Below are 19,120 nucleotides of genomic sequence, written 5' to 3' on the forward strand. Positions count from 1 at the left end.
GGGTGAAAAGAGGGGGCGAGACTGCGGGAGACAGATACTCGTGGAGGAATGAGCTGGCCGGTGACCCCGATTAGGACGGCTGGCTTTCATGTACCACTGCTGCAAAGAAGGGCATGGAAAGACATATATTCTAATTCAAAATGTTACTTGTCTAGCCGTTGCCGACGTGACTTCTTTGCCTATTTTTGAAAATGCTTATTAAAAATTAAAAAATATAAAATGTCACAACATTAAGAAATAACTAAAGGAAGTAAATGTCAAGGTCTGTGTGATATTATCATTAAACAAGCGGCGGAAGTATTTGATAAATAGACATACACTGAGGGTTCACTTAGTGACGCACACGGCAATGGATAGTAGAAAGGTCCTTGAAGCTCACCCATGTTTGCTAAATGACGCAGAGCCCAGTGCTCATGCCAGCCTGACCTGGTGGCCTCCTGTCCTCATTTCTCACATACAGTATTTGTGAAGAGCTCCTCTGTCATTTACCTTCCATATTTTTAGTTTTAGATAAAGATAGTGGGTTTAAATGCAACTTAAGGGAATGCAAAACACAAATTATCCTTAAGAGAGACACAGGGTCTGGAAAGATTGGACCAAGAAAGGATTACTAGTTTTCAAACCAAACACATTGTGTTGTGTGGCAAGGGGACAGAAGGGGGGGCATTTCCCAAGTGTATCTATGTGGCTCATGACAGTTTTTGTCTTAGATTAATATTTTCCAGGGATGTTTACATCATAAAAGTTTCTTGACGGTAGAAGAGTGTCTCTTGAAACCATGAGTAAAATTTCACTTACCTGTTTGTTCATTCATTCATTCCACCTAGCCCTCACCACTGCAACACAACTGATGGATAGTGTCCCTTGGTTGTCCATGGAATGTCCATGAAGTCTGTACTGATGTTCCTTCCTTCGTTTCTGAAATTAATAGTTTGTGTCCTTGCTCGCTCTTCTTAGCTTCATAGAGAGTTGCCAGCTTTATTGGCCTTTCCAAAAAAACAGCTTTTAGTATCAGTGATTTTCTCTCTAGTTTCTTATGTTTAATTTCATTGATTTCTGCTGTAATTTTTAAAAAAACATTTTCTTCTACTTACAGTGTTGAGGTTGGTGCTCATCGTCCCTCAGTAAAAGGGAAGAAGTAACAAAATAACCTGCTCTTTTCTGACTTACCCAGAATCCAGATAGTATGACTTTTTCTGGAAAATGCAATGATGACCTTCCAAAGATAGTTTAAAAAATGCCTGTTAGGTAGAAATTATTAGAATTTTATGGAAAACAATCATTTGTGCCTTCCAAATACGGAGTATTTTAAATTTGCATTTAAAATGAAACATCTTGCAATATGTAATACAACTCAATCTTGGTGAATTTACAAATAAGATACTTATATTTTTATAGAATAATCCTTTGAAGAATTAATATTTAATATAATAAGTGCTTTACCTGTTTTACAAACTGCTAGCAAAGCAGTGATAGCAAAGAGTGTTATCGCCAAATAACATAGTTATCTGAGAGATTTCTTTAAGGTTAACAAATTTGGGTAGAAACACAGAACCAAATAATTTTAATACAATATATAGGTAAACAAAAACCTTAAGTGATCATTGCATGCATTTTGGAATCAAAAAAATACTGAAGATTTTTTTTTGCAAATTCAATCATTTCATATCTAAAGGGAATTTGATACAGCAAGGGAGGATATTTCCTGAAATGTATTCCTTCACCATCTGATGAAAGAGGGATATCATTTAAATGGAGAGATGTCTGAAATGATACCAATGAAATAGATCAAAATTTTCCTGAGGACTGTGGAACTAGGTAGGAAAAAAAAGGAGCTGTAGGATTTTTTAATTAAGCATTTACATTACTGGAAAATGTTAATTTACTTAAATTTATTGAACTTGAATGAAATATGGAAGAAATGTTTAATTATGGCTAAAATATTTTCAAGGTATTAGTAAATTAATTTGAACATCTTTCTATGCATAATATAGAATAGACATACTCTCTGAACAGATATTTGTTCTCCTTACCTATAACAGCTTTAGATAAGTTAGAAAGACATTTCAAATAGATACTATTGTTTTTCTTGTATATCTTTTATTTTCAAATTAAGAATTGCAGTGCAGCAATCCCTCCATTGCCCCCCCCCACCTCATCATGCTCCCCGTCTCAGGTGATGGAGTTCACTTTTCTCATTTACAGGTGTGAATTTGACAGCTATAAATGGCGCCACCATCTCTGGAATCTTAACACCGCTGCCCGACTCCCACCTATGGCGTAAGTAGCTGTCCTTCTGAATCAGCTCTTATTACTGACTGCGGCGACCTCAGCTTTGTATTGATTTGGCCACCATTAGACGAAGAAGGCTTCTATTATCTGCTGTCTCACTCATTACTATGAGTTTTCAAAAACATTTTCTACAATATCTGTGGCAAATAATTTCATTCTCTGAAGAATCATTTAACTTGACAGAGTTTCGGAACACAATAGGGCAAGAAATGGATTCTGAGTGTGCAACTGTGTTTTAAAAAGACCAAACATTATCCAGATTGACATCTTCTTTCAAAGGAATAATTGGGGTATTAACTATACTGAAATATTTGTATTTGATGAGATGTTTAACAAAGAAGAGAAGTATATTTAATTGTTAAGTATAATCTTCATTGATATTATTTTACCTCTATCTTAGTGAATTAGAAAATAGCACTGGTTGTTATCACCATTATTTTAACTTATATGATGTAGAAGACACTTTCGATACAGAGTTATTTTTCTTTTCCTACATATATGGAGTCTAATAACCACAAAGACAGGCAATCAACTCCCGTTTCCCTATGTTTTCCTGTATGTTTTCCTTTGCGAGAAAGTCAAAATAGAAGCCAAGAATATGCCACCCTTTACATCTAGAATCTTCCATGTAATATATCCTTTAGAATTTTTCACATAGTCAGCTGAGAGGTACCAGCTGCGCGCCTCTGACAGTTGTTTATTCACGGACCGGACCTATCAACCACCTGTAGACTCCTCCCAGGTTTGGGCGATTATCAATAATGCTGCTTTAAAACATTAAAGCTTATGTGTTTGTATGAACATAAGCTTTCATTGTTAAGGATAAATCCCAAAAGAAATGCATCTCTCAGGTGATTCAGCGAGTCTTCTATTTAGAAGGAACTTGCTTACACAGTTTGAAAAGACCATCATTTTGCGAGCTCCTCATTAACATGTGTATCTGTTGGTCTGCATCTTGCTAGTACTCTTAAATTTTATTTTAGCCATTCTAATAGGTTTTCAATTATATCTTAGTGTGTTTTTATTAATTTACAATTCCCCAAGGATTCAATGACTGATGATGATTGGAATTTTTCTTTTATTTGCTGATTTACCTCCCAGGTACCTTCTTTAGTGAAGTGTCTGTTCAAACCTTTCATTTACTTTTTATTGGGTTGCTGGTTTTCTTATTGCTGTGCTTTGGGAGCGCTTGACGTATGCGGAGCACAAGTCTTTTGCCTGGTATTTAACTTGAAAATGTTTCTCACTACTCTGCAGGTTGTATCTTCATCCTCTTAGCTGCCACTTCACTCAGCAAGAGTCTCTGAGTTTGAAGTCCTGCTATGGACTTTCTATTGATTATGCGTTTGGTGCCAGGCCAGGGAACTCTGATTCACAGTCAAAAAGGGCTTTTCTCCAATGCTGTCTTCTATGATATTTGTAATTGTACCTTTCAGCTTAAAATGATCCATTTGGAGATATTTCAATCTAAATTGTGAGTTGCTGTTAATTGTTTTTCTTGTCTATAGATACCCAGTTCTTACCCATCCATTTGTTGACAAGCATAACCTTTTCCCACTGAATTACCATTTGACATTGGTTCAAAAAAAAAACAATTAAAATATGTATGTCAAGCTACTTTTGGATCTTCTATTCTGTATTGCTGGTCCATGAACCTTCCCTTTTACTAACACCTCACTATCTGGACTAATGTAGATTTAAGTGGGAAAAAGTAAGTCTTCCATTCTTTTTTCTTTTCAGCATTGGCTATTCATGTTCCTCTAAATTTCCATAGAAGTTTTAGAATCTTTTGGTTGATGCTTACAAAGAATTCTATTGGGATTTTCATAATTGCATTCAGTGGATAAATATTTGAAGTGAATCTCATAACTGTATTGAGACTTCCACACATGACATAGTAGGTCCTCTCTGCACTTACGTCTTCTTTCATTTCTTTCAGCAACATTTCCCATTCTGCAACACACAGTAAATGTTATATTAGATAAATATTGTTTGCAATTGTTCTATAGCCCATACTTGCTAAAGTCACTTATTTCTATGAGCTTCTTGTGGATACCTTGGGATTTTCACATACATGTCATCTGTGAACAGGGATAATTTTATTTTCCCTCTTTAATCTGAATGCATTTTATTGTTTACTTGCCTATTTTTTTTTTTTTTTAGGATTTACAGGGAACTATTAAATAGGACTGGTGAGGGACTAAAACTCTAAAACAAAACCAACATCCATCTTAAACATAGCACAAGTTCTCAAAGATATTAGCAAGTCAAATCCCCTCCCCATAGACACACTATCACCAAGTAAATTTTTCCAAGAATGCAGCATTTAAAACACATATGTAGCAAAAGTCAAGCAATGCAATTCACCATGTTGACAGGCAGAAAAAGAAAACACACATACACACACACATTTATGTCAATAGATACAGATTTATATCCTATTTTAGGAAGGAAGCATTAAGTCATGCCATTAAGCATGATAGCAGTTCTGAGCACCCAGGTGTCAGGGAGGCACACAGCAGCCTGTTAGACCTTTGGAAAAGGGGGCGTCCGCTGAGGGCTCAGTGCCACCGTCCCGCGGGTCTCCGTCCCCTTCCTGGCCCTGGAGTTTGACAACAATGACCTGCCGCCACTTGCCATTGACGAGAAAAATGCCCAGCCTGACACATTCACTTTTGTTTCCTGTTACAACTAATTACACAGGGGGCTTTGGGGTCTCTTGGTCACCCATAGACAGATGATTTGGACTAAGTTTTGTTCATGGTTCTTTATAATTCTAGGCCTGTAGAACGTTTGGTGCTTTTGTATTTATTTGGCTGATTCTAGTCAATGATAATCTCAAAATATCGGTTCAATGACTACCAAAGGACGAGGTGTTGTTACTGAGGAGTTAAGATGATATGGTGGAAATTCAATCCTCTCTGGGGCGAAGGAATGAGGAACTTAACGAGATGTGTTCCTTACTTGCCTTGAGATCTTAGCTAAGCGACACAATTTGTGGATGTTGGTGTTGCCTGTGTAAAGTGGGGACAGTTGGTCTGGAAACAATAGTCCTTCCTTCCATACATTTTGCTGATCCACCTAGTGCGTCCTGTTCTGCATAACAACACACCCGAGTACCAACTTTAGGGTGACATAAACCCGTGTTTCCAGGAAAGCGCCTCCCCAGGACGGTGCAGACAGTGTGCAGGTTCTAAGGCTGCTCAGGGCTTCTTTGCCTCTCAAAGCCGGTGATCCGCACTGTCCCGGGGCTGGCTGTTTCTGAAGACCCCACCCTCCGCCCGAGCTCTGCAGGGCAGCCCTGGCCTGGACGAGAAACCACTTGGCTTTGCTTCACTCTCGGCCACAGGCACCGCCGCAGCACTGCTCCCTGGCTCATTCCTGCTCACTCTGAGGCAGGACACGTCACAGACACTTCCCGAGCAAAGGTTAAAATCTCCAGCACCCACATTTTCCTCTTTCCTGTGTCCTGTGGTATAAAACACGCCCCACAGGCAGTTTCCCCGTGAAGGATGCAGAGAACATGCCCACATCCCCAGAGAGCTGACTGACCCCTAAATGAAGCCCCTAAGCCCAGAGGAAGAGCAGAGTCCAGTCACACCAGGCCTGGGCTTCCCCCAGGTCTTTCTGCAAATATTCAGACTAATCTCTAATAATTGCAAGTATATTTAAGGTTATTGCACAGATTAAATTTCATATACCTGTGCTACCATCTGCCATACCTCTTGGGAAAATGATACCGAACATTTGGGAATTCTTTTTTTATAAGCAATAATGTTTTACAGCTCATAAAGTGTGAATGAAATAAACCCTTTTAATTTTAATCGCATATGGGACATTTACATCATACCAGTTCTGGGAGATTTATGTGTCTCTGTTTAAAGGTGGCGGGTGACAGAGGCACAAGATTGCAGGTATGCATTCCCCAAACACACCGCCTTTCAATTAATCATGTCGTTTTTTACTGATGTTGTTAAAGACAAAAAAATATTTTTTAAACACACATTTAGGCCGGGGCACGGCAAGCTTTCCATCTTCCCCGGCAGATGTCAGGAACGTTTAAACAGCTGGCGGGCCAGTTCAAGCTGTCATCAGAAGTGACCTTAAACCAAGTTTAGTTTTTAAATGTTATTAAAAAAAAAGAAATGAAAAAACAACAGCGCGCCATTACGCAGCTGTCTGAAATATTAAATGAAAGAATGAACATCTGTCTGGTTGCTCTTCAAACTTTAATGGCTTAGAGAGTGATTCTGTTGTCTCAGATCTCGAAGAACATCTGAGTCCAGACACCTGTGAAAGCTCCTGTCTGGAACACACTTTCCTGCTTCAAAGTCCTTCTCTGCCGCGTGTTGCCAAACCCGTGCCAAGAACAGCAGAACAAATTATCAGAGATATTTGTGATGGGCAAGACCCTCTCGCAATGAATCATCTGGAGTGTGACTAAAGCCCTTTGTGCTTTAATGAACTTTGATTCAAACACATTTTCTTTTTAGTGGAAAATACCAACACGGAACAGCGAGGTGGCAAAGAATTGAGATGGTTCTTGAGCTGGCTAAATGCTGGATAGTAAAATGATTTCTTGGAGAATGAGCTCTACATGCGGGCAATCATTTTAAATGTGATCCACACTCCAGCAGGGTTGTTTCAGCATATATGACCATCATAGCTTTCAGAGTAGGAAGAAAATGACTTTGCAAAAAGGTATCAGGGCTATGCTGCAGTTTGGTTAAAATAAAACTACCTTGCTGATATAAAGCATGATCCCAGACATGCATTTGACTACTTGATGTGGATATGGATTACATTTAAAAAAAATATATTTAGGGCCTCACCAATGGCACAGGTGGTTGAGAGCAGTGCTGTGAAGCTGTCCGCAGCCTCTGCAGCATGGATTCAATTTCTGGCTGGCCGGGTAGATTCCCACATGGCGCAGCAGACCTCTCCTGTCTCCCTGCTCCTCCCCTTAGCGGTGTTTTCCATCCATCTGCCTGTTCTGCTCCCTGCTCTGTCTCTGGTGAATCCTCTCACCCCCACACCTCTGGGCTGTACCCCAGTTCATGTAAGCATAAATAAAAATAAATCTTTAAAAGAGAATTATTTATATATTGCATACAAGAGCTGGGGTGCAGGCCAGAGGTACAGGGGTTGAGAGGATTCACCAGGGACAGAGTGGGGTGCAGAATAGGTGGATGGACAGAAATCCACTGCTGAGGGGAGCAGCAGGAAGACAGGAGAGGTCTGCTGCACCATGTGGGTAGCTCCCTGGCTGGGGATCGAACTGTGCTACAGAGGTTGTGGACAGCTTCATAGTGTGGTGCTTAACCCCTAGTCCACCAGGGAACCCTACATGTTACCTTTTAATGTGCTTTTCACATATACGTATGTCTGTGAGGGGTGTGCAAGAGTGTCAGTGTATGTCTAACAGATTCAGAATAGCTACAAAATATTCTACCTGTGACACGATACTTCAAATTTAATCTGCTCTAATCTGCAAAAAGGGCAGTTACCCTGACCAACGGGGCCGTCATGGATTCTCCTGTGTGACTCAGCCTGGAGTGACGTCTGCTCCCAGATGTTGCTGTTTCTAACCTGCAAACACGGTCAGCTTTCCCACCGACCTTCTGCATCACCAAAGAGAAGTCAAGCTTAGGATTTAAAAATGCAAGTGACTACTTGGAGCCAGCCCTCCTTTCACTGGAATGAGGCACTTACACACCATTACACATGACAGTCCCGAAAAGATTATAATGACTATTTCACTCGAAAAATAGAAATAACTTCTATTCTAATGCCTGGACAATGAGGAATATTTCTTGAAGCCGATGTTGGGCTGCAAGATTCCATTCCCTCGGGTCCGGGAAACCAGCAGGAAACATTTTTAAAGATAGACACCCAGACTGCCCCTCCGACCACACGAGGATCTCCAGGTGGATGTGTTGCACCCGTGGAGTTGAAATCTTCAGCCGCAGTTCCAGCAGGCACCCCAGTTTGGAAACCGTGTGCAAAATGCGTCATCATGTATCAGCAAAACCAAATGATGCGCTTTTGTGTTCATTTCTCTTATAGCTTAGAACCTACACGAAAAAACAAGTTTTTAATGAGTAGTTGTCTATTTAGTTTTATTTCCTCGGGGCCTATTTATTTTCAGCTTATATTTCACTATGTTACGTGCGCGATATTTACTGAAATTTTAAACAGTATTTTCATCCACGGGCTGTTCAAGCCTGTTCACCAAGGATCTGTCACAAGATATCACCAGCGAGTCCTAAAATTAAATCTCAAAATGAGAGCGTGAGAAGAGCTGTGGACGCCGTTTGGGACAGCTGGTGTGTGGGGTTTTGTGTGAACGTGCCTGAGTGTGAATGACGGAGACAAAAGTGCAAACCATGGACTAAAGTAAATGCAGTTGGCGCGTGTTCACGCTGTCGGCCGCGTGTCCTCGCAGGCGTCGCCGAGTCCCTGGTCCTGGGATTGCGCAGGTATTTGAATCCAAACTTGGGTTTCACCTGTTTCTTGCCAGAAACAGCAGAAATATATAATGAAGTCAATTTTTAAGCGAAAATACTGCAGTCTCCCTTGACGTCTTTTGGGACACGTAAGTCTTGTGACGCCCAAGTTTTGTGATGCGTAAGTTTTGTGACGCCTAAGTTTTGTGACGCATGAGCGTGACACCCTTGCGTCACAGCCATTGTGCCCTCAAGCTTCTCCCGGTGACGTGACTCTGGCCGGGCTCGTGGCTGCTCCAGGCCGGGGGACCCCGCGGCGCCCCGGGAGCTCGCGGCCGGGGCGCACGCCCAGGGGGCCCCTGGAGGAGGCGGTTTTGTGTGTGTGGAGCGCCCGAGCTGCTGAGGAGGGGCTGGGCCAGGGTCCCCGGATAGCCGCCCCCAAACAGCCGGCGATTGCGCCCCTGGTCTGTGCAAATGCGCTTTTATCCGTGCCGGGAGCGTCTGGCTCCGCGCGCTGTCAGCTCCTCTTGGCACGTCGGGATTTCTTGGCAGGGCTTAAGGTTTGAGTGGAAAAACAATTTAGAAAGCTGTCACAGCAAATGGGAGAGAATTATCCAAACATAATCTAGTTGGAGCAAAAAGATGCGACAATTAAAAAACCCCGGCAGCAGTGATCCCCGGGCGGGCGTGGGGGCTTCCCCCCGACGGCCACCCCGAGGCCGTCCCTGCGCCCCGGGGCGCGAGCGCATGAGGGGAGGCAGGCCGGGGCGACTCCAGGTGCTTTCCCACCACCGCAGCACCTACAGTCCCACCACAGCCCACTGGGCCCCCCCAGTGTCTCAGGGCTATGATCTGCTTTCAGGGTCAGTCTAACACTTGTTCTTGATCTTTTGTTTGGTGTCTTTAGATTCCACAGGTAAGTGACAGCATCTGATATTTATGTTTCTCTTTCTGGCTCACTTGGAATAATCTCTTCCAATTCCAACCCATTTGCCGCAAAGGGCGTGGTTTTATCTTTTTTGATTGCTGAGTAATATTCCTTTATGTGGATACACGACATCTTCTTGACCCACTCATCTGTTCTGGGCCACCATATGACGCAGCAACTCCATGCCTAGGCATCTTTCCAACAAATGCAACAACACTAATTTGAAAGAAAATCTGCAGTCTTGTGTTTATAGCAACACTATTTACAGTAGCCAAGATATGAGTGAAAACTTTGATTAGATTTCTGCAAAAATGGTCATTTTGAGAATGAGCTATAATCCACTTCTAAGCATAGGGCTTACTCACTCTTAGATTTAAAGCCCTGGTTAGGTAACATCAAGAAAAAAAAAAAAGTGGCAAATATGCAATAGGAGAATAGTGACTTTGGGAAAAACTGCTTTAAAGAATAGACAAAAGAAATAATAGAGAGGTTTTCTTAATACACAAATCCAGAGCCTCCCTGGTGGCGCAGGGGGGTGAGTACAGCGCTGTGAAGCTGTCCGCAGCCTCTGCAGTGCGGGTTCGATTCCCAGCCAGCCACGGAGAATCCCACGTGGCGCAGCAGACCTCTCCTGCCTCACCCATTGATCCCCTCAGCAGTGTGTTTCAGTGGATCTGCCTGTTCTGTTCCCCACTTTGTCTCTGGTGAATCCTCTCACCCTCCCACACCTCTGGCCTGTACCCCAGCTCTTGTATGAATAAATAAATCTTAAAAAAAATCCCTATCTTTTTCTGAGAATTTTAGATATTTTTGAAGCTTCACATGATATGCTTTTGTTTTTCAATTATAACTTGCAAAATCTATCTAAGAAGTCAGTTTATAAAAAATATTATTATTTTATAAAGTTCAATACCAAGGCAATTAAGGAAAACTACTTCATTATACCTATGATAATTTCCCCCAAACAAAGAGAAAATATTTCCATTTCAGGGGCATATGCTAACAGAAATCCTATAAAATAAAGTTATGTGCTACTCAAATATAATTGATGGCTATAGAAGAACCCATAGGTTATACATGCACAACACTTTTGTTAAATTAACATATAAAGAAATATAAGTGAGTTGAAGAATTTATTCAAAAGTCAAGTATTGAAATTAAACACAAAATGAGAAATAATGGTATAATTTTCACTCACTAGAACCATGACTACATATATTACCATAAAATTGAATTTGCTCCAAGGAAATATAATATCTATTGAGAAAATGTACAATAATAATATAGTTATTAATACAAAATTTTCTGTACATTAGGGATTATAACAAAAATCGAGAGTTTCTGCTTTAGCAATAAAAAGTCTGCTTCAAATGTATGAACCAACCTGGAACTAGTTGATATTTGGGTTGTTTTTAAACAGGAGGGCTTGCAAAGCCTTTATTGAGCTCTGTAGCTGGAAATGTCATTTCACATTTAACAGCCTTGACGGAAGTCCTTTATGATATTCATTCCACCAGAGACAACCCTGGGTCGTATTTCTTCTGTCAAAAAAATATTTACTTTTATCAAGAGCTTGTCATTCTACTCCATGACAATGGAAGAGCTGAATGGATTAGAAATCATGGAGCCTCTGATAGAATGATAGATGTAATGATTGATACGTTGAAATCATTTTATTATTAAAATAGTTTTAAAATAAAATATTGATTCTTCTAACATACTGTAAAACAAGAAAAGGGAAGGGAAGAAAATCTGAATTTGGAAGTGGGAAGCTTTCTCTTGCTCATGGAGCACACAATTCATCCCACCCGTTTGACACAATCCGTTAATCAACACTACGACATAGAATATGTCTTCTATGTACTGTGGGCACAAGAAGAAACACTTTTTGGAGTAGAAATGGCTACTTGAAAGGAAGACCTTGAGGATCCGGAAGAGTAACAGCTGGGTCTGACTACTCTTGATTGGGTGTGGCCTATTTTTCAACCAACAGATACTTCAACAATGGAACAAAGGGTGATGCATAACCAGGCAGATGGGCGGAGGGAGCTGCTCACTCAACACTTCACCACATTTGCCTGCTTATCTTTTCACCCTGGTGTGACTTGGCAGATCAGATCATACACCTGATGTTTCAGGCTTCACTATGTTTATGTGGCATAACGTGAAACGAAAGTTTAGATACAAACAACCAATAAGGTATTTTTCCAAAAAAAGATACTATAGTTTGAATACTTTCAACATTCTATTGTGACATTTCCTTTTCTAATTATAGATATGATTTTAGGAAACAAACCCAATACAATGAGTTTTTAATCTGGTGCTTGATATTCTCTAATTCATACATACAGATTTAATAAAAAAGTATTTCCAGCTATGGTAAATTTCAAAGGTTAAACAAAATATCCCCTACCTACTTGCAGTCAAGGGTACTCTCTTTTATTGTTTTCTTTTTTTAAATATTTATTTTTTTAAAGATTTATTTATGCATACAAGAGCTGGTTCACAGGCCAGAGATGCGGGGGGTGAGAGGATCCACCAGAGACAGAGCAGGGAAGAGAACAGGCAGACTGACTGAAAGACACTGCTGAGGGGAGACAGGAGAGGTCTGATACTCCATGTGGTTGCTCCCTGGTCCATCAGGGATCAAACTGGTGCTGCAGAGGCTGCGGATTGCTTCATAGTGAGGTGATTAACCCCTTGCGCCACCAGGGAGGCCCGTCTCTTTTATTGCTTTAATATGTATTTAACTCTCCATACTCTTCCTTAAACACAACCATATTCTGTGTTATTCTAGTGGCCTCTACATAATATAAATGTCTCCTTTCTTGACATTTTCATTTAGTTCTAGTCCTTTACATTCTAGCATATTCTTAACATGAATCTTCCTCAGACTTTTCTGCTTGAACAGAACCGAAGCAAGTACGCCCTGCCCTTGCTCTTTTAAATATTCTCTCTGCTTCCATTAGTTGTGAGGTCATCTAGTTTTATAAACACACTTCTCCCAAAACACTCTTTCTCCCATCTCACATTTAATCTGTCAATAAATTGCATTGATTCACCCCCAAAAGTCCTCTTTAATACACAACTTTCCTCTCCAAAGTACTTTTTAATGCCTTAGATCAGGATCTCTTTGTTCATCCTTAAAGAGAACCACTCCAAAAATTATCAAAGCCTAAGTGGGTAAATGAAAAAATAGTAAACATCTCACAAAAGTGATAGGCTACATCAAAGTGTATTTGACAAAGAGCTCAATTAAACTATAGGTGGAAATCAAGCAAAGTAAAGCACCAATATTTGCATGTTAATTTAGAAAATAACACAAGTTAAATTGCAAGTCCTTGTGGCAATACAGTTAGACACTATTGGTGCATCCTGTGTTGCTTCAAATTGTTTGAAATTCTGTGGAAGAACAAACTTGAAGAGTCATAAAATATTCAGATCTTTTTCATCTAGTAAACTCTTTTCTCTCTATAACACATTTCTAAATGTTCAAGAAGCAGGAGAATGTGTATTCCGAGACATGCTTGCTCCCATTCTGGATGTGTTTTCCCCCCCTTATCTAGGAATCTGTTTTGTTGGGGTACAAAGAAAGTCACGCAGTGCCCCTGTGGATTCTCACAGACGGGCAGAGAATTAAAAAAGCAGCAGACAGACTGACGGGGGACGCAGTCAGGAAGACGAGCAGCACCAGGGGGGGCGTGGCCTGCGCCTCGGGGCGCTCAGGTAGCTCAGCCAGGGCCAGGGCAGAAGTAGGGGGCGGTTTAGTTTGGTTGCTTTTCGGGGTTAAAAACAGAGGCATGAGATGTAAGTTTGCCTTCTCGGGAAAAGAGCTGGGGAGAGCTGGGGCTCCTGAGTTCACAGATAAATATCAACAGCGGGGCCGCCCGCCTGGACGCCCTCCCGGGACACAAACCTCCTGCCCAGAGGCCCTGTGCGCGGGGGTGTGCCGGGGCGTTGCGGAGCCGAGGGTGCCCAGGAGGGTGCCCCCCGCCAGGCGCCCCAGCCACGCGCAGGAAAAGCGGGACAGGACGCGGAGCTCAGGGGCGCGAGTCGTGCCCGCCCCGTCGAGCCCCGAGGGCGCGCGCTTGACCCGAGTCCGGCTCCGTGTCCTCTCCGGTCTCCCGTGCGCTCGGCCTCCCTGGAAGCCGCCTCCACGGCCTCACGTGTCCTGGGAACACACGGGCCGGGCCGGGCCCGACAGCGGAGCCGAAGAACCGGCCCCGGGGCGAGCCGGGCTGGGCACGTGGCCCCGGACGGCCCAAGGCGCAGGCCCGCGCGCCTCTTCCTGCGCCGCCCTCGGCCCGGGCCTTGGCTGCCCCCGGGCTGGCGTGCCGAGGCAGGGAGGGCTGCTTGTTTCACAAGATGCAGAAAAAACTTCCTCAACGCCTGCCTCGAAAACGGTCCCTGGAGGGAACCGCCTGGCGGCCCCGTGGACATGAAGCAGCCGGGCTCGAACACCCGGAGCCGCTGAGTTCCAGCGCGCAGGCACGAGTTTGGGTTTTCCGCGGTGTCCCTCGCTCACTGGGGAATCGTGCCAGTGCCCGACGGAGAAGGAAAAGTCACAATAAAACTCACCAGATAGATTTTTGATGACTTATTGAAAAATACATTCTGTAAATATTTGACGACTGCAAAATAATTCAGGACGAAAATGTTTTCACTTAAAATCAGGACGACCTGGTTCGTAGCCTGCCAGAAGATCATTTTTCTAGTCGTGTAAAACAGATTTTTCTGATAGGTTAAATTTATGGAAATTATTTGTAACTCATTGAAATACATTTGACAAAGTGTATTGTGTTAACTACCCACTGGGGACATTTTTCTTTCTATCTTTTTAGAAGAGACCAAAAAAAAAAAAAAAAATGTTTCAGGGAAAAATGCCAAGCTTCTCTCTTCCATTGACACTATGTAATAATTATTTAATTTTCTTTAAATGTATCAACTTTACATCAAGTGCTTTCATATAGACAATTTTAGTAAAATATTTACTCTTTTTTTTTTTGTTGTTGTTTGTTTCTAAAAGCCCAAAGACTCAGATAATGTGAAGTAACACAAAAGAGCGGTGTCGCTAACAAGAGAATGAATAATTCGACTGTACTGTCTTGTTAAATATCTCAGGCCTGACACCGGGTTGGTGATGATGACAGGTTACAGGGACTCTCAGCTCCTGCTCTCCTGACTGGCATCACACATCATCTGGGCATTGAAAGGTTCAAAAGCAAGAGAATGTTACAAGTTAGTGCCGAGTGAACGCTGTAGGGAAAGACCTCAGGCAGAATTGCTCTAGATAGCCAGTGAATGGGGCGCCGTTATGGCAACATGCGCTACATTCAAGCTTCACTAAGATTTCAGAATAATGAGTCATTAGGTCAGAGTCCCAGCGCACACTTGAGTCCCTCACCTGTTGTTCCCATTGGCTGGCACGTTGGTCTCCCAGGTAACAGAGTCTGAGATGGGGACAGCAGGTAGATGTTTACTGGGAAGATTCTTGAGTGAAAATTCTCTGGAGCAAAGAGCAAAGAGCCAGGGTTGGGTCTTGGTGTTAGTTAGGTCCTGATTTAGACTTGGCCGCATTCTCAGCAAGTTCCAGGGGGCTGCTGACCTGGCTGACAGGTCTAGAATAGTCTTCACTGGCGGGCTGGGAGCTAGTCCTGTGCATCCTCATCTAAAGGAGACACACACGGGTCAGTGTAGCCATCGCTTGATGTTCCTCAGCTGTGTTGAGCACTCAAGAGGCACTAAACTCACACCCACCTGAATCCTATTAAAGGAAAGTACAGCTACTTAACTGAATGGATTCTATTGATTAAGCCAAGTAGGGTGCAAAAGTATCTGTAGTTTTATACAGAAAAAAAAGTTCTGTATAAAACACTCAGATGTTTATACAGAAAAAAAAATATTCACTTAGACATAGAATAATGTATGGAAAGATTTTTCTCCAAACTGCCGTCAATATGTCTACCCATAGTCATCTCATTATGGGTAGTTTTTTCTACTTTGATTTTGTACATATCTAGCTTTACTACAATGAAAATGTTTCATTAATCCAGGAAATAAGATTCAATATGGTTCTAAAACAAATCTCAAAACCTCTGTTTTTTACAATTAGCTTGAAAGATGAACTATGTGTTAAGCTACATTTTGACTTGGCTTAAACAGGAACACCGATATGAAACTTTAGTCTCTGTATATGTGATTGAATGTACTAATGACCATGAGATTATTTATATAATAAAACCACATTCAGATCCCATAAAGCCAGTGTACACATTCAAGACTGAGTGTTGAACATGAGAGTTGAATGGAAAATCTGTCACTTTAAAGTATTAACTTTTATTAGTATTGTTCTTAAGAATTGTGTGTAAATCCTTCCATAAAAATCCTAGAATAAGTTTCTCTCTACCTTTTCTCTCTTTATCCTGTAGTAATAGATGCTGTATGTTGATGATAAAAGGATTGTAGACATTTTATTCTCAGCTTCAAGTAAGACTTTAATATTCAGAAGTTTGTAATTAATTCATTACTATGCATTTAAATCTTTTAAGGAGAAGGGCTGCGTTTTCGGGTCAGGTATACCTCCGCAGTCTGAGTATAAAACATCCTTGACTTGTCTAGTAATGACCAACTCCATACTTGAAAGGAAGAACTAAAATTAAGAGGGTAAACGTGCATATCATCACAACAGCTCACTTTCTACGTGATAATAATTTAAGGGTTGATTGAGACACTTTATACCTCTTCTTCATTTAATTACTTCAGTGAAAAGGAACACCTCATTCACGTAACTTTCAATTTATATAAAAATAAGGTATATTTAAGAATTTCTCAGTTATGACATGCTAATGTTATAACATTTTCTTATTATCTCCAATGCATGTTAAATTAGTCTTGATAAATTAAAATCAGGCATTTTGATTAATTTCTCCTTTCCTGGAAACATATATCATACTCCATTCAGGATTAAGTTCGACTTTTAGGATTTAATTAAGTCATTTTAAATGCACATAACTTCTAGTAATATATAATGAGGATTACATACACATATAAGAAAGAGCAGTTCCCTCTGGCCTTCAGAATTTGAATAACTCAGTCGAGTAAGCAACACTTATTATTCGTGGTACAAATATGTATATCTCTTCCACTTAGAAAATCAAACATAATTATCATGCTAAATATAGTCTGGCACCATATCTATTAGATCAAACACTTTATTATAGATACCAAGAACAGTAGATTATTGAATTATAAATATTCATCTCTAAGCGATTATTTGAAATATTAATAACGTTAATTTAAATGTCTGAACTGGTGGGGTTCTGAGAGGTGATGTTTCCATTAATACAAAGCTAATAGAGTTATACATGATTATTAATTGATTTTATAGAAGATATAAAACTCACATTTTGAACTTTATTCAGAGAGAGTAGAGAAATTTTAATAATATTTGGAAATGGGATAATTGACTCTCTGTTGCGAATTCTACTGCTTTCCAAATGGTGGAAAAATAATCAGAAAAGGAAACTAAGCTTAATAATATTCAGAGTACTTTGTCTTTTAAAACAGTTCATTGTGTCAGGAGGCAAAGAATACGTAGGCCATTTCGGGAGCCCTGGAAGGATGTACAAGCAAGGATGAACACATCCTTAAAGGTTTTCAGGTGACTTGAAGAGTATAGCATACAACTGACTGGTAAAAGACAATAAACAAAGAAGTGCAGGTTTTCTTCCAAATTAATGTCTTTGTATCTGTCGGGCAGGTATCCAGGAGTAGAATATTTTAACATGCGAGCAATGGAGAACATGCAGGAGCGCTGTTCTCCGTAAGTGCTATTGAAAAGGATGCCTTAGACTAGTACAGACAATTAAGATTTTTGTCTTTGCCTTCAATCTACAGAAAACAACAATCATCCCATATTTTAGCGTCACAGTTAGGAGGATCTAGAATGACATGCTGCTGTGAATGACGTGTTTCCCCAAGCCCCACACCACCACCACCCTGCTGCAATTTACATGTTAGAACTAATAAAAATATGAATTTTATGACTCAAAGGCAAAATCACCCGCAGTAATTATACATCCATTTTCATGCTCATTTGTGGCCGTGTGGCACAAGACTGAATTATAAAGACGTTATAATTAAAATGCACCTCTATATCCCTACAGCAAGGTGATCTGCTAACCAATTAACCCCATACCCTGAACTATTTTTGATATAAGTTAATTTAGATTTCATACCAATTGCTTACCTACTGTTGACTTACCTCCTGTCTGAATTTTCTTATGGTCAAATCCTCTTGAAAGTTAATTTTGATTTTGCATCGTTTCTCTTAAGTATTTGAAACCTGCACGTGTTTCTGTACACGGCTTACTTTACTGGGCGTTTTCTCCCTTCCCTGTACCCCGGTGTGCCTAACTTCATGGAAAAAAATGTCCCTAAAGAGAATCTGAACAAAATGCTCACATATTAAGTGTCTTATTTAACCAGAAGAAAATGGCCTATTGAAAAGATCCATTGATCCCAGGCTCATTATGAGTGTGAAGAAGGTTTTCCAGGCTTCCAGATTTGCTCGAGGACACTGAAGCTCTACCCTGCTCAGCGTGGCAGGCCTGCCAGTGAGGGGTGGGGGTGCCCAGTTACTCCTCTTGTTTCTTAGGAGCCCCCAAAGAGCCCCACACAGAGATGCCATTTTATTTAAAGAAACAGCACAGAGCTTAGTGGCTGGGCGAGGGCTGCCCTCCAGACGTCCTGGTCTTTGGGACCCAGGGCCCTTCGCGGCTTCCCACGGGAGGGTGAGCTGTGTGGCGGGTTTTTGGTCTCCACTTCCAGTCGTTGCTCGTGGTCTTCACCTCGCCTGGCCAGCTCACATCTTACCCAGCTTTGGGAAGAAGAAATGTTTCTTTTTCAAAATGCATTTGTATTTCATTCTTTTGACAGAAGCAATTGCTTCCACGTTGGCACAGGCTCTTTCAGGAGGGGGAGAAGAACAGAAACCAGTGGGTCATGGATGGAGTTATGGTTGGGGTCACTGTCCTTGGCTGCCTGGACTTCCTTGCCGGCTGTTTGTATCACCTGGATGCAGTGAATTTGCTAGTTTCGAAATGAGAGTGCTCTGTATTCCCCTGAAGGATTTATAGAATCTTGATCTTTGCCTTATGGATGGGACATGACATATATAATTCCCTGTTTCAGATTTTATGTATACTATAAATTATCCCAAGCAACAATCAAGGGAAAAGGTCAGCTCTCTCTCGTCTGCTGGCAATCAATGTTAGACTGATATTTATTTCGAATTACCTTGGTAACTGTTAATCTGTTGCAAGAGGTGTGAAGTGTTCTGATACCAGGAAATCACCCCTTTCTCTTTTCTCAGTTCTCCGTGGGTCTTTCTCAGTAGTTACCTCAGCTCAGTGGTCAGCATAAGTCTGCAGGAGCTGCCCTACAAAAGTGGGGG

General features: G+C 41.3%; 1 protein-coding gene across 7 annotated transcripts in view; it reads left to right on the forward strand.

Moving 5' to 3' along the window:
* Window positions 1–19,120, forward strand: part of LOC119233739 (uncharacterized) — a 65,809-nt gene that overhangs the window by 6,572 nt on the left and 40,117 nt on the right. For 6 of the 7 annotated variants that reach the window (XR_005122454.2, XM_037496333.2, XM_054690055.1 and 3 more), the window contains one exon: window positions 2,206–2,280. Coding sequence is in view for 5 of the 7 variants with exons in the window: in XM_037496333.2 (XP_037352230.1) it covers window positions 2,206–2,280 (75 nt within the window). In the remaining 2 variants the exon portion in view is untranslated. Of the gene's footprint in view, window positions 1–1,675; window positions 1,819–2,205; window positions 2,281–19,120 lie in introns of all 7 variants that reach the window. The other variant, XR_008549823.1, reaches the window with a different exon arrangement.

This window comes from Talpa occidentalis, unplaced genomic scaffold, assembly GCF_014898055.3.
Source record: "Talpa occidentalis isolate TD23 unplaced genomic scaffold, MPIMG_talOcc4v2.1 talOcc4.8, whole genome shotgun sequence".
In the NCBI taxonomy this organism is placed as follows: domain Eukaryota; kingdom Metazoa; phylum Chordata; class Mammalia; order Eulipotyphla; family Talpidae; genus Talpa; species Talpa occidentalis.